The sequence below is a fragment of the Megalops cyprinoides genome, chromosome 9, assembly GCF_013368585.1.
Source record: "Megalops cyprinoides isolate fMegCyp1 chromosome 9, fMegCyp1.pri, whole genome shotgun sequence".
Lineage (NCBI taxonomy): Eukaryota > Metazoa > Chordata > Actinopteri > Elopiformes > Megalopidae > Megalops > Megalops cyprinoides.
In genome coordinates, this window is record NC_050591.1 from 12,999,765 (window position 1) to 13,016,658 (window position 16,894).

Here is a 16,894-nt window from a genome sequence, read left to right on the forward strand (position 1 = left end):
TAAATAAATTAAAATAAGTATTAATAATAAATACATTTTACTTGAGAATAGAGAATACGGAATAGCCCTAGAAAAAGCTGGACTTGTTGTGGTACAGTCAACTTCAATCAGAAATAAATGCATTACATATTAAATGATATTATTACATTATGTGCTTGCTTAGTGTTCATCATTAACCAGGAAAATTTACATATATTCCCTGTTACGATGTTTCCAAGCTGGAAATACTTGATTGGAGTAATTGAGCTGAAAGGACCTGAAAAAGGATAGAGCAATATTTTCCCATGTCAGATGCAAGTTCAGAAAATACTGCTAACATGCCAAGGCATGTATCTGACATTATTTCTTACATACTGAGTATTGAGTCAAACAGAATTGCTGTCATTATGAAATTGCTTACAATAAGAAACATACATTAGCAATCGAAATGGTATGTTTGGTTGAATCTTATTTTATTTTTATTGTTTTTGCATTTAATAAGGAAGGCAATTTAACATATTTTGGAATTAGCTGCCAAGTAGTATTATTTAGATGCCAAAGGGAAATGTCTGTAATGACAGAAACAGCAGATAAGTAAATAAAATATATTTGAGTTTCAGCCAAAAAATAAACAAAACAAAAACAAAACAAAACCTATAGCTTCAGGCAGAGTTCATTTGGACATAATAAGGAACTATGCAGTTTTCCTGTCAGGATGATGGAGAGTGTAAAAGTTTAAAGTTTGAGATTTTAATATTTGAATTTCTAACAATGTAGATGCATTTCTTTTTGCCACCACCACTCTGTATGACTCCCTGATGTTGATATTGAGGGGCAGCTGATGTAACCGGGTTGTGTGTGCGTTTCCCCCCTTCTCTCAGGGACGACAGAGCGGGTGTGTCTGATCCAGGGGACGGTGGAGGCCCTGAACGGCGTCCACAACTTCATCGCGGAGAAGGTGCGCGAGATGCCGCAAAGCGCCCAGAAGACCGAGCCGGTCAGCATACTGCAGCCGCAGACCACCGTCAACCCCGACCGCATCAAACAGGTGAGCTCTACCACCGGGCCGCCCCGGGCCTTCCCGCCCCCATCCCCCTCCTATGGCTCTCGCACCCCCCCTCCTTGACGTTGCAGGAAAGACGCAGGAGAGCAGAGAGCAGAGTCACGCAAAACGCTGATCCGGCCACTAATCCAGTTCACAATTTCACGATAAATTCGATTCCAGCGCCACGTACCCTGAATTCTGTGTGTCTGATGGACATCTTCAGTGTTTTATTTTTTCCTCAGAGGAAAGCAGCTTTGCGTTGATGGATTGTCACAAATCACAGGATGCAGCTTGTTTGGTGTTTTGGCCGGAGTGAAAAAAATCCCACCCGTGGCAGTTCTTCTGTGCAATTTCCACACCGGCACTTATTCGCTCTGAGAACCAGCCTGGCCTTATAGATGGACGGGACAGCAACTGTACAGAGTGGCTGTGTAAATACCACAAGCCACATCCCACAGCTGTGATTTAATCCATTCGGACAGGATTGGAGGGAGCTGGTGGGGAGGAGGAGGAGGAGGAGGGGGGGTTGGTTTTGTTGAGGAAGCCACAGACCTGCACATGTGCCATTAGCCACGGGTCACTACACGCTCCCTGTCATCAGCTATCTCACATCCCAGCCTCTGGAAGGAAGCCGTGGCATTGTTAGAGGGGGATTAGAGTGCCATGCAGATAGGTGTCTGTGTAAATGAAATGCTTGTGGGGAACACCCCTGATGAAATGAAATTCGTCGGTCTTGCTACAACCTAACATTAGAAATAACATTCAGGACATATTTTTGTCGATTCAGAATTCATACTAATTCAAACAAAAACAACGACCTATCAGAATTTTTTTATTAACAGTTCCATTGAAATAGAAGTAAAATAGCAAGTGTCACTTTTGAGATTGATATATCTGAATACATACATTTACATGCATTATTTTCCATATGGAAATGCTAACACAAAATTAATTTAGTGAAAGACATTTTTATGTTTAGCTGCATAAACAAGAAGATTTTTACTACTGTTTTTACAATTATCTTTTTCCAACTATTTTCCAGGTGAAAGGTTAACAATAGGTACATATTAAATTACTTTGAAAAAATCCATTATTACCTCTGTCACCCTGTGTGTGTGTGTCTGTTTTTGAAGTGAAAACTATTGTGAGTAGATAAGTATTATGGTCATTGATGGGACAAGTAAGAAAAATTCAGATTTTAGGGCTGCTGTATATTCAGCATGTGGTATTTACAAACAGGCAACCTCACTGGTCACCAGCAAGAGGGGTCCTTTCATTTGATGCAGGTGTTTAACTAGGCTACCTGGCATGGGGTTGTTAGGCAGGGTGTATGTAACCTGCCAAAAGCCACTCTGGTCTGCAGGCTGTAGTGATCCTTTGGCTGAAAGTGTTTAAAGCAAATACGTAAGGTCTGAACGTCATGTGGGCTGCCCATTATTGCTCTGGGAGCCGGATGTGGCCAATGCAACACCCTTCCCTGTTCTAATACCACATTTATTTTGAGTTCCTCTCATCTTTATACACAATCACTTATAAGAACAAAAATAGGTTTGACTGTTAAAGGTCTCGTGACATTTCTGAAATGAAAGTAAACTGGACATCAATCATGATTGTTTAATTTCCTTCAATGTCTTGTAATTCCCTTTTTTCGCACAGAGAAAAATCATATAATTAGGCACACATATGAAAGGACAGACTCCTTGCCTGACTTCAGAATCATGGTAGTCATGGTAGTTCATGAGTCAATAATGTACTGTGATGCGTTGAATCAGTGGCAGTCATAGGTCGTAGAATGTGAATTGTCAGATGTTAGCCATTAGCCAGTGCATGCTAAAGCTGTAAGCATGTGCCGCATTAGAAGTCTGGAAAGAATAAATGACGGTCGGAGAGGATGAATTTCCTATTTGTGTAGCTCAGCATATTCTCTTCCACAGCCCACAGCATAGCTTAATTACACAATTAATTGATTCCACTTCCAATCTCTTTAACTGATTATCGCTGCCGGTAGTTCATGATTGCAATCCATCGACTGGTGCGGCCTGCATTGTTGGTATTTGCCGCATAGACTTGTAGCCACCGTGTTGTTAACTAAGTCACCTTTAAAAGACATGTGAACTAAATGCTCATAATTTAAAGCAGTGGCGTTGTTAGGCCTGGGCATCCAAGGCTACAGCCCCGAATGTTTTTTGAATAGGCCCAGATCATCTGTCATTCTGATCATGCATTAAAGCCCTCGAAAATAATATAATATCTCTTATATCACATAATATAATATGAACAAAAAATGCAAGTACATTTTGGATCCTCTGTGTGTCATTCAAGTGTCATTCAAACTGTGTCACAGAGTTAACACAGTTTGTCACAGAGCTATGAGACCAGGGTTGGTCAATTTTCAAAATTGAACAAAGCATTGGCAACATACAATCTAGAATACGACTGCTTCATCAACGTCAAGGCTCTTATTTTTTCTTAGGGTTTTACTCCTGCTGCTGAAAATAAAAATAACGAAGCTGAATGAGAACTCAGATTGCACTCATTTTGTTTATTTTGATTTCATGTTGTGAAAGCCAGCCTACGCACCTGACCGGAACTTTTTGGTACAGCACAGCGTCTCACATCTTATATTCATTTTACTCTGAAATAACTTGAAAATGGTGCAATTATCGGGTGAAAAGCTAACGAATTCTGGGCTGGGCTAAGCCCCCATTGTTTCAAGATCCTAACAACGGCTCTAATTTAAAGTATCTTTTAAGATGTTTTCTTCGAGTTAATATTTCACTTTTGAAAGTGCTTTTTGTTTTTTATTGGATTTACAGCCTTGACTTTAATTTGAATTTATATCTGATCTCGGTCTCTGGTGCTTGTTGTTGTTTTGTTTTTTTGTTTTTTTTTGCCAAATCTACAGTCTAGTAATGTGTGTAATTAGCTAAGTATCAAACGGGTTTCACTCCTTTCCAATGGCCTGGTATTATTCCTCTGGCTTACAAATGCTCTGCAAAGAGAACGCTTTGGTGTCTTTGAGAAAAAAATTCAAATTTAAGATAATTTGGTTAATTAGGTGAATTAACCTATTAAAATAAGAGACCTAGCTCACACTGCAAGATAAATGAAGGACCTTCTGGGTTTTTGGTGCAGTGAAGCTACATGAGGATTAACAGAGAATGTAGAACTTACAAAATGAGCAGTATTCATTATTTCACTGCCTTGGAAACTAGAATTTCTGTCTAGGGCACAGTTTGTTCAGCAGTAGTCAGATATTACAACTGATTATTGTAGTTTCTGAACTGACAGCATGGTCATTTGGACACTAACACTTCCCCATTGCACTAAACATTCCAGGACATCTGTCGAGTTGTGTCCTGTGCCTCATTGCCTTGGGCAACCAAGTTATACAGATACCATCTAAGCCGGTTAAAAGTAGCTCATCTTATACAGGATTATGGATGTGCCTCTGTTTGGTACTTGAGTGAAAGGCAGTGTTGCAAGACACTGATTCCTATTTTGGTGGTGTTATTTTTTTTTCTGCGGCTGTTGTCACCAGCGTGGCTGTCGGCAGCACGTGTCTCATTACTGCGTGCTCCAGGGAACGGAGAAAGTGAGAGAGAGAGAGAGAGACGTGAGATAGGATGCGTAGTCATGTTAAGCAACAGCTGCCATCTCTGCTCGTCGGACTACAGGTTGTCCTGTGGCGGTCGGTTGTTCCGTCGCAGCAGAGTGACGATTTCCTCTGCGAACGATTACGGGAGCGTCGTGCACCAGCTGGAGCGTTCGGCGCTGCTTAGCCTGCGTGTGTGTGCTCTCTCATTCCTCTCTTTTACACTCCTCCCCTGGCGGCTTCCTCTCGTGAGCTGCAGTTTCCTCTGACCTTTCCCCCCCTAGACAGAACACCTGCTTCCCACATCCTGTTTTTCCCTGCTCGCACAGGAAGTGCCCTATATACGAGAAGGAAATCGGGAGTCAGATTCATTCCAAATCAGATGGGAACACAAGTGATTGGGAAAGCTCATTCTTCCCCTCTGAAAAAGTTTTTTTGCAAAAGTACTATTTTCACCCCTGAGGCTAATTGTATTCGCTTATTTTTGTTCCTTGACTATGCACAGTACATCCAGTGAGCAGCCCTGGGATTTAACAATTTTCTTAAAATGGTTTAACAGTTCTCAACTAACTTTCTATTTTTGCGTGCAGTCCATAAATAAACAAACATTGGCCAGATTGTTACAGTGTGTCTGCCCCCGGTGCTCTACACTTAATTTGGGAATCACAAAGATAACAGCCTATAATGGTAATTAATTACAATCTCTGGCCCTGACAAAGAGAGAAGAGAGACGTTATTTAAATCTCTTATAAACTACAATAATCATCCTAGTGGGGTAATGTAAGCTCTCTGACATATACAGTGAAAAGGACTGGAACAGTTTGCATTAATTGGTAGTATAGTGGTTAGAGGGCTGGACTCTAAACCAGTGGCTTCAGGAGTGGTGCATGGGTTTTTAGGGACTTTTAGGGACCTTATTTCTTATTGCACTAGTAAACTTCCTGCCATATAAAATGTGTGACAAATTGTTGTGGATAAGGCCGTAACCCAAAATGTTAATAATTGTCCCACCAAGCTTTTATTGAAGTCTGCATCTACCGACACTGGCCTTGCTGGTTGTGGTGATGTAAGTGATTGCCCTAAGTGCCAGCCCCATTTCAGACTTCTCTTCCTTTTGCAACACCATCAAGCCCAGGCTATTTAATTAACTTGCATCCTGAATCTAATAACAGTTCTCATTGAAACGGCACATAACGCAAACTAATCTATACAGCCAGGCCAAGGGAGAAAGCGTGGGCTGCGCCATCTCGTAAATTGAAAGTGACATCAGGAAAATTGCTATAACATCTGAAATAGAAAAAAAGCCTCCAAACACCGTCCGCAGCACACCCCCCACCCCCAAGCACACACACACCCGCACACACACATTGGCCCAGGTCTCTTGAGGTCTCACGGCTGGCTGAAATATTTTATGCCTTTTTTAACCTTCAGATCCATCATTTGGCTAGAGGAAGGTCATTTCCTCTGCCAAGTATTGATCCAATTTGAAGAAAGCTGGGGAAAAGCCTTACACAATATTTATTGTCTGACAAGAATGTGCAACCTCTAATATTGGGTTAAAGCTCTTAGGGAAAGAGGAGGCCTCAGTATTTGCGCATACACATGCGCGTGTGTGTGTGTGTTTGTGTGTGTATGTGTATGTGTGTTTTGGGGGTTTCTGTAAGGAGAGAGACAGCGGAAGAATGTTATTACCTTGCAGGAATGAAATATTTCCTCTCTATATATAGTATTACTCTCAGTTTTAAAAGACTAAAATACAATTTGTATTTGTAATTATGTGTTTTGTGATTTCTGCTATCATAAACCTCAACAATATGTTTGCGAATATTAAGCATTAAAAGAGAAACTTAATATTTGAAAGCAACATTTTTGGGTACAATGGATAAGAATATGTGATTTTTTTCATTAATATCATTTCCTCTGTTTGTACCTTTGTCTCCCAAGCATTTCTGATGTTTATACAATGTCATTACTTAATACCTAATTATCTTCTCTTATGTTAACTAAAGATTGTCATGATATACATTTACTGACTCATTTTACATATTTATGGATGTATTTATTTGTGTGTTTGTGTTTCTGTGTGAATATGCATACTCATATTGAACTGAGTTATCTGTCTAGCTCAGGCTATGAAATGTCTTTTGTGGTGGAGTGAGGTTCGTAGCAATTGTCAGTCTTCGAGGGGAATAAAAATGAATTATTAACATACCCTGGTTAAATATACATGTGAAAAAGAAAACTTTTCTGCCCACTGGCCCTCTGCTTTAAAATATAGTGATAGCCTGTGGCAGGTGATGCCAGAACAACAGGTTCAAATAAGTGCGGTCGAAAAAAATGTGGTATTTCTGTGGGTCCAACAGAGAGGTTTTTCTAATAACATTGAGCCAGTTGTGCTCCATTGAGTGTGTCTCAGGCACAAAGCAGGCCTCCGGAGTCATCGTTCAAAATTATGTTCAGTTATGTAAACCTCACAACAGTCCACTGTACAAGAGTACCCGTCTTAAATCAAGCCTAAAATCCCAGGTCCCGATCATTGTGTTGTAACCTCAAATTGTCAAAAAGCATTAAAAAAATCTTTATCAAGCAACATGTTCTCCTCATCAGAAACAGACACCTCAGCTGGACAGAGCCCTTGTCTCAGCAAAGACACTATTTTCAGCCCAGGCGGTGTGAGTAGATGTGCAGGCCTCCTGAGGTCACCTCAAATCCAGGGCCTAGATTTGGGAACTCGGCCAGCCCAAGGCTAAAGAAAGTCTGCATACTTTATGTCTGTTTTGTCAAGTTGTGCATGTAGCCCCTTCTCTAGTCCAGGTTGGCAAAATACCTGTTCATGCCACATTTTATTAACAGAAATAGGGAGTGTGGAATGAAAGCCAACAGATGTTTTTGAAAAGACCCACAGAGCCATAGATATTTAGGCTCCTGCTGGATTTCCCAGTGCTGGGGTATTTCCCCATCTACAATGTAAAGGTCACATCCTGTCATTTCTGTTTTACCTCATCATGGCAAATCATCTCATAGGAGTCAGTTCTCAATTCACAATGTTCGTGTTAGTTTTACTTTCCATATCTGTGGGGCAGATACAGTTTTGGCTGACTTAGTTTTCTCTGTAATGAACATTCTGGTTTTCTTATAGATTGCTGGCTAAATTACTGGTATAAATTGGGGACACATTGTTGACATTGAATTATTATAATATTATTATGTCAACTGTGCAACTTAGCTACCATAATGTTTTGAGTATTTTGGGAACCATAAAATTCAGAGACTTAAAAACTAAAAACTGATAAATTCTTGTCATCGGCATTATAGGGTATAATAGTGTATTTAGGCTGAAACCTAATGGAGACTTTTGAAATCCTGACCAAATAAGGAGTGGATAAAAGGATAGAAATTAGAAGGATAAAAATAGAACAAAAAATAATTAATACATTTGAAAGTAGCCACAGTACTGAAGTCAGGACATGATTCACTGTGCAATGCTATGCATGCAACATTTGAACACAAAGGTACTGTTCATCCAAATTATTTTATGAGATGATTATTCCGATTAATTATTTTAATATCCCCATTGCTATGCAGACCAAAGTGGGTAAATTAAGTTGGTCATAATATCAACAGGGTTCATTTAACATGAAAAGCCATTGCATGTGTTGTTAAAACATAATCAAAGTGAGTTGGGGTCATTGACAAGGGGAAATCCATTATTTGCATTGTAAGGTTTAAATTTGGCATGAAAAGCAAAATTACTGTGAATTCCCCAGAAAAACACAGGGCCTCAAATCACAAGAGAAATGTACCTGACAACTGAGTGTACATAGGAGTACATCCAACCAAGCATAATTTAACCAGAAACAAAAGGTAAAACATAAAGCCCTTTGACATTAATTTCACCTTATAACAAACTGAAGCATTTTTTCCCAGTGAGTCCATTCCTTGTTGAAATGAAGAAAATATGTTAGAAATAAAAAGCTATATAAAATGTTTACTTATACTCATTAAATATTGGTCCAAGATAAACATATCCTTGTTTAAGAATTTGAAGTAATGGGTGAGCCACATATGAGTCTGTTTATATTTCAAACTAATTATATTTTGTGATGTTTTGCTTGAGGTTTTAAGAAATAGTACTTGAGAACATAGTGTAACACTTTGTAACTGTCTTCTGGGAAAAGTTGTTTTGTTGACATTTTCCTCAGAACGTTTCTAGTTGTCATCACCCAAACCTCTGCTTCCTATTAGATGAGAGGTTTATCTGAAGTGAAATTGAAGGTGAGTGAGAGGATTAACTTTTCTGACACAGGGTAAAATCATAGCTGCCAGGGGTATTTCCTAAGGTGGCATATTCTCTTTCCTTTAACCGGATATGACAAGTGTGGAATCAAACCAGCGCCACGGTGCGCCGCCGTGAGAATTTGTAGGGAGGCTGGTGTTTACGCGACGGCAGTCCATCAAAGCGGCCTCGTCCGGGTCCTTTTAATTGAAGCGAGCGGCTTTCGCGGGCTGCGCCCTCCGGACAGAGTGATGGCACGCTGTTATTTTTAAACCTGCGCTTTCCGGGCCCCGCTGAAAGGGACTCAAAGGCAGATGCATCAGATCGCTGGCTAAGCCTCGGGATCAGAAGACGCGCGATTATACCAAAGTCTGGCGCTTAAAGCTTCAAAGTGTTCTCAAGCCCGTTGCCAGGCTCGAGTCTGAGCTGGTCGGCAGTCACACACGTTCCGTAAACATCTTCAGGCAGCATGAGGCGTCAGTGGCAGATTGTAACACTGAAACACTGGGAGGTCAGGAGTTTTTAGGCATAGCATGATCAGATGTGACATCAGGAAGTAGTTAAGATGGACCACCTTCGTATCAACTCAGCGAGTACAGTGATGTCAGGTCTCCCGCCAGACGCTCCGATTAATATTGAAACAGGTAGTGAGGAGGAAATGCATTTGCCCTGTGGGCAAATCGAAACACGGAGAGGTTAATTTTGCTCCTCGGCAGTTGAGCAAAACAAGCAGTTTTCCCCCTCCGTGATTAATGCGCTCGTCGCTCCGCCTCATTTCAGCGTAGCGGGAAAGTTCATTTTTATTTTCCCCTAAAAAACTGACATGTGCACTCATACACAGTGTCTTGCAGCTGCACCCCCCCCCCCCCCGTTCCCTCAAGGACTACCTGTCCCTGCTGGCTGATGACACAGCAGCATTCTTCCTCTTTTTTTATTCGGGGGGGTGGAGGGGGGGCAGGCAGGGGGGGGCGTTCTCGGCCTACCTCAGCACTTAAGCGCATTCAGCAGAATTACACTGCGTATCTGTCGACGCTGCTATACAAACGGCCCTCACTTTAATCAGCAGACGCTTGGTCACGCTGGCCAAATGTTCCTCCCTCTCCAAAAAAACGTCAGCCATAAGTCAGGGGAGGATGAGGATGATCATTCCAGATTAAAGCGGGGTGACATGGAGGATATGGGTCTGCAGCAAGGCGCAAAGAGCAAAGGCAGAGCGTGCGGCAGGCAGGTATGCCGGAAAGCTCGTGCGGGGACTGGAAGAAGGCAGTTAAAAATGGGACACCTCGGGTATTTATAGAGCGGCCCGTCGAGGCGCTGCAACACAACCCCAGCATCCGACGCTAACAAGCAGCACACATCGCTGTGGAGTGTGTTTACTCCTGTTTATATTTATACTGTCCACACCTTTTGAGTGCACTTCAGTTATGCCAGAGCCGTATTTTGAGAGCCCCTCAGTGGCAACGTGAATGCCAGTGAGTTTCTTACATTACTCTGATATGTGTGTGTTTGTCAGAGAGTTTTGGATTATAGCAGTGCACAATATTGTGTGCTTCCTGACTTTGTACACGCGATTGTCTGTGTTGGCATATACAGGCGCAGGTGCATGCGTCTCTGTGTGTTTTTAAGTGTGCAGCTCTGGGGGGCCTTGATGCAGAGCAGACTGCTCAGTAGAAGATTAATGATGTATCTCCATCTTTCCACACTCGTTTCTTAGCTGCTTATACACCCCCAGTGCCTCCCTTTTTCATTCATTTGTTCACAAACCAATTTAAAACCATTAAAAAAGAAAAGTGGTTGACATTATTAATGGATTACAGTGTCCAAAGAGTGGATTGGGGTAAGCAAAACAGCAATAAGAAAAGTGAAGCCATTGGGCTGTATCAGTGATGTGCTAAGGCTGACAGAATCTGCGTTAGGCAAACCCTGTGTGTATTGCAGTTGTGTTTTAGGCGTAATAAGGTATTTGTTAATGTCATTTTTAAGAAAATTCTCTATGAAAGATCAGAACAAGAAAAGACATTTTTAAGGGTAAATATCAGAATGACTGTGATTATGTTTGGTTGTTAAAGTCTACATATAGAGCAGCTCTCCCTCAATGAAGAAGACGACACTGGCTCTTCCTGTTGTTTCTTCCTCCAAATTGGGAATCCGTTCCTGTGGAAAAAAAAAATAATAATATGGTTTTCTTTTAATTCACAGTAACTCACAGCTCCCTAAACAATAGTATCAAGGGTAAACTGGATTTGTAAAAAGATGTATGTGGGCTGGAGGCTGCTGGAAACCTTGAAAGAAGAATGAAAGAAATGAAAAATGAATAACTCCTGCTCTCTCTGAAAAAAAAAGCAAAAAACGAAGGATGGAGGCGATTACCACCCCCTTCTTCCTCCCTTCACAGTCCTCCCTTCTCACTCGTTTTCTGCATCTGCTCGTTCCTTCCCACTTTCCTCTCTCCCTCTTTCTACCCACGCTACCTTTCTCCCTTTGTCTCCTGTATTCTTTAGCCACTCTTTTGAGCAGGCTTTCTTCTATCCGCTAGTGTTAAAGAATGCAGATATTCAAGCGGCCGCATGCTTCGCTGCAACAACATGAGACAGCCTCGCGGAGCAGCTGCTTTTGACTGATTTTAAAACACAGACCACCTCTGTTTTTCCTCTCCCTCATTTGATGATATTTCAGTTTTTACCTCGGTTCCCCCTCCCCCTTCCTCCCCTGTGCCACACCATTTTTTCTTTGGAATAGATTGACAATGGTGGCGGTGGTGGGGGGGGGGGGGGGGGTGACTGTGTGTGTGTGTGTGTGTGTGTGTGTGTGTTTGTGTGTGTTTGTATGCGATTAGCTATTTGCCTGTATGTGTGTGTTGATGCGAGGCTAGGAGGTGGTGGTTGGGAGGGGGGGGGGGGTTGTTGCTACGCATCGCTCCAACTCTCTTTCAGTCCCTCTTCAATGCTGGGGCTGGGTTTCCATGGCAACGCTGACCCCTGGGAGTTGATGCTTTTCACTAGGAGGCTCTTTGTATCCAGTGATTCACAGCTCGGATTCAACACGAAAGGAAAAAAAAACACACTTTCTGTTCTTTTTTTTCTCCTTTTTCCAGCCTCACCTCTCCTCTTTAAGGCTTTTATTAAATGTACCTGCTTCTCTACAGTGGATGTCTGTCTCTCTTCCCCTCTCCCCTTTGCTTTCAAAAAACCGAAAAAACCTGACACGAGTCTGTCTGAGCTTCGAGGCGAGATGACGCAGCTATTGGGGGCCGGAATGGGGGGGGGGGGGGGTTACATCCTTGGGGCTCGGGCAGCTCGACGCCGACTAGCGAGCGCCCACTGTACCTTTAGAGTTTCTTTCGGTGTCGTGGTTTCAGAGGTGAAATGCTGGCTGGTCAGCCCCTGTGAGTCACGGTAGGACACGGAGGGAACGCTCTGTCTGCAGAGCGGCACACAGGTTCATTCACAGGACGCTGGCACGGGGCTCACTGGGGTCAGTTGACAAAGCTGAATAATTCCCCAAAGCTCACCATTTGGATGCAAACATCTGCGTTTTTTGGCTGCTCGCACAAATGCTGCTGTATACTCTGCTAACGGTGGCTGATGAAGGCAGAGGGCTGACACTGTTCTCTGATGAGTTAATATATGCTAATATATGTTAAAATATGAAATTAAAAAAAATACGTATGTATTCTGGATACATATTAAAATACACAATGTGTCATATGTTATATATTTATATAAATATTTAACATCAGTATATAAATGATTGCTGCATTTTTGTTACATGCATGTTGTAGAGTATACTTATTATATTATATATTATATTTTATTTTAAATTGATGAATGTGCTTGTGTTTTAATATATATGTAAAAATTGCTTGAAAGTGAAAGTACTTCATACAATCAAGACAGCACTTATTTTGATAAGTAATCTTAACGTTATCAAGTTTGCTCTCTTGACATTGACAGTGACTTGACATATACTTCATTTTAATTGGTTGTAAGCCACTGGGCATTTCTAAAGATTGTCCACTCATCTAAAACAACAATATTGACATTAAAGTGGACCAGGGCCATGAACACATGTTATTAAAGGTGTAGTCCACACTGCCAAAAATGCTGTTTTTTTTTTTTCAGAAAAACTAAGACAATACCTCCCTTTTTCTATTGGTGCACACCAGCACCTGTTTGGTCCAACCAAGGGCTGGCCATTCCTCTTTGGCGTAGAGAGAGATAATGCCCTGACATAATATTTTTGTACATGCTAGCGGTTACCAGCTTGACACTGAAATCACTGATTAGCCATTTCACTATTTAAAGGCAATTCATCATATTCTTATTTTTGTTGCTGTCGTGTTCGGTAGTCTTTATTCATTGTCATTTGCATCCGTAGATTTATCCAGGGTGACAGCACACAACACGCACACAAAGGGTGAATGCTAAACAGATACATGAGAAAAAAACGGTAACGATTAGTCATTAGAGAGCAGTTTGTACAGAATTATACAACACATTATGTAATCACAAAATCGAGAGCACCAAAATCACAAATTACGAAGCCTAGAGCACCCACACAGTCCTACCCTGATACTAGTGCTTGAGATTCAAGGTAAGGTGAGGCAGAGGGAATGGCAGAAACACTGCAGCTGTTGAGGGTTGATATGCAGTACCAGTCATAAGTTTGCACACACCTACTCATAGAAGGGTTTTTTCTTTATTTTTGCTATAAAATAACTGTAAAATAACACAAATGGAATCAAATCTGTCTTATATTTTAGACTCTTCAAAGTAGCAAAAACTTATTTTTTGAAATAATTTTTTTTGGAAAGAAATTCATATATAGGCATCAACTTAACGGTTTACATTTGGCTAAGAAACAAATTTCAAGCATTTAAGCACAAGTCAGAAATGTTTCTGAATGCGGGTTTCCCATATCTTAATCAGATGTATCCAAACTTTTGACTGGTACTGCATTTGTTTAAGAGATATATGAGATATATAGAATCTGATGATGATCTGGAACTGTGTGAGATCAGAACAGTGATGCTGTACCCTCTCTCTCTGTCCCTGTGTCTTTCAGGCCAAGCTGATCGTGCCCAACAGCACAGCGGGTCTGATCATCGGCAAAGGCGGGGCCACGGTCAAGGCGGTCATGGAGCAGTCGGGCGCATGGGTGCAGCTGTCCCAGAAGCCCGAGGGTATCAACCTGCAGGAGCGCGTGGTGACCATCAGCGGAGAGCCGGAGCAGAACCGCAAGGCGGTGGAGATCATCGTGCAGAAGATCCAGGAGGACCCGCAGAGCAGCAGCTGCCTCAACATCAGCTACTCCAACATCTCGGGGCCCGTGGCGAACTCCAACCCCACCGGCTCGCCCTACGCCAACTCCGCCGAGGTGATGCCGGCCGCGGCAGCCGCCGCCGCCGCCACCGCCTCCAGTCTGCTGGGGCAGGCTAGCCTGGCCGGGGTGGGCGCCTTCCCCACTACCATGTCCAGCTTCTCAGGTAATGACCTCCTGGCCATTACGTCTGCCCTCAACACGTTAGCCAGTTACGGATACAACACCAACTCCCTCGGCCTGGGCCTCAACCCGGCCGCCGCCTCCGGGGTCTTGGCGGCCGTGGCGGCCAGCGCCAACCCGGCCGCCGCCGCCGCCGCCAACCTCCTGGCTTCGTACGCCAGCGACGCCTCCACCAGCGCCGGACACCCGGCCACCACCCTTGGCGGGTTCACCCTGGGGTCCCTGGCCGCCGCCACCGGGGCCACCAACGGCTACCTGAGCGCCGCCTCACCGCTGGTGGCCAGCTCCCTCCTGGCCACCGAGAAGCTGACCGAAGGGGCCAAGGACGTGGTGGAGATCGCCGTGCCGGAGAACCTGGTCGGCGCCATCCTGGGCAAAGGTGGGAAGACGCTAGTGGAGTACCAGGAGTTGACGGGGGCCCGCATCCAGATCTCCAAAAAGGGAGAGTTCATTCCCGGCACCCGGAACCGTAAAGTAACCATAACCGGCTCGCCAGCGGCCACGCAGGCGGCTCAGTATCTCATCAGCCAGCGGATCACCTACGAGCAGGGCGTGCGCGCCACCAACCCTCAGAAGGTGGGCTAAACAAAGAGAATCAAGGAGGAAACACAAAACAAAAACAACAAAAACAAAAACGGGGCCGGGGGAGGGGGAAGAATACGGAAAACGGAAGGAAAACCCAAGGAAGTGGAAAGGAATCATCCAAACACTCATGTTTCAGTATTCAAGGAAAGGATGAGGAGAAATCAAATCCACACTTGGAAGGAGGAAAAAAAAGTATCATACAAAAACCAAGAAAAAAATGTGTAAAATGTAAATATGGTTTTATTACTTAAGTCCTGATCTTTCGGGATTTTTATTGTTTTTTTTTTGTTCTTCGGACGGCGGTGAACGGCATTTTGAACCGGCATGCTGCCGCGCTGCAGTTCCTGGGGGGGTGCCCCCTGGATTAAAGCCCCCCCACCAACGCCCCCCCTCCCCCCCATTTCTCCGTAGCTCACAGATTTTTTTCAACTTCAGTCTCGAATCTCCCCTCCCCCGTCCCCTATCCCCTTGTCGGTCCGTTGAGGCTGCAAACAAGCACTGGGTTTAAGATCAGAGGGAAATCCCCATAGTCACTGACACCCCTCCCCACATCCCCCCCCTCCCCCCCGCCACCCTCCTCAGCCAATGGCTGACAAAGGGAGGAGAGATGCAAGGAGGCCAAAGGCTTTTGCCGATGGCTTATCTTAAGAGTTCCTTTAGCGTCTTGTGCAGGATTCTGACTCAATCGGGCGTAAGGAATGCAACACTCATTGTTTGCGTAAGAAATACCCACAGTCCAGTTCTGGTGGTTACTTCAGATGTATGATGCACCGAGCTGACTCAGAATCCTGAACTAGCACCAGGGCACATAGAGTTTGTGGCATTTTCTCTACAGGGTTTGCATTCTGGTATTATTACTATTATTATTATAATTATTATTATTATTGTCATCACCATCATCATTATTTATTAATATGATTTCACTCATAAAGACTGAGGTATTTTCAATTTTTTTTTTTAAATCTGTGAATTCAGGTTGACATGAATGTAAAGACTATATTTTTAATTTAGTTTTTTATTTAAGTGGATTAAATAGTGTGTCGCATAGCATAATATATGTCTAATTTAAACCCATTAAGAACTGCACCGTCGGCACCATCTCTGAGTGTAGGATCAAGGGACAGATCTGACACCCATTATGAGAGGACAAGGAAGATGCGCATGACTTTACACACCCACACATGCAAACACACACACACACACACACAGACTCAAACAACCACGGTTACTCATTTGTGAGAATCTGTACCAATAGAGGTGCTACAACAAGAAATGCACCGCATCACAGCTGAAGTCTTAAGTGAAGCTACATCGGGTCTTGCTTTTCCTCTTCTTGGTTATCTGTGAAGGGAAATGCAAGAGGGTGTTCCACACAGGTGAAGGTCAAATCTACTGAATTCCACTACAGGCATTAGTGCTGCCTTTACAGGCATAGCCAGGTGGAGAGCCCGACCCTCCCCACCCCCCTCTTATATCGATGCCAGTCCAATGTTTCAACCTCAAAATTCACTACAAAACTCCAGCTCCCAGGATTCTTTCCCACATGAGTTGGTCCTCATTTGACCTAAGCCAGTGAAAGGCCCCTCACCCGTAGGCCATTAAGAGTGCAGTGTGAAGGCAGCGGTACTGCCTGTACTTGCCAAAAACATCTCAGACAACCTGATCCAGAGAGAGAGAGAGAGAGAGAGAGAAGAGCACTTAAAAGGCTGAGGTCGCGACCCTCAAAATACACATACTACTGAGAGACATTGCACTGAACCTCCCGGGGTCGTAACTGTTGCTTCCTGCAAGAGCCTCCTCCTTGCTCGAGGCACAAAGGGGCTGTGTCGTTTGCCAGTGACGGTCCACCAGCTAAAAGCAAGGGCTGAATTTCAGCTTTTCTCTCCCCAGTGCATCCAAAACCTCTTACTAA

General features: G+C 43.3%; 1 protein-coding gene across 1 annotated transcript in view; it reads left to right on the forward strand.

Annotated features, from left to right (window-relative positions):
- The window catches only part of nova2 (NOVA alternative splicing regulator 2), a 46,568-nt gene extending 30,585 nt beyond the window's left edge, over positions 1 to 15,983 (forward strand). Inside the window, exons 3-4 of the mRNA XM_036537293.1 lie at positions 861 to 1,027; positions 13,960 to 15,983. Coding sequence (XP_036393186.1) covers positions 861 to 1,027; positions 13,960 to 14,982 — 1,190 coding nt within the window. The 3' untranslated portion in view covers positions 14,983 to 15,983. The remainder of the gene's footprint in view (positions 1 to 860; positions 1,028 to 13,959) is intronic.
- The last annotated feature ends 911 nt before the right edge of the window (positions 15,984 to 16,894 follow it).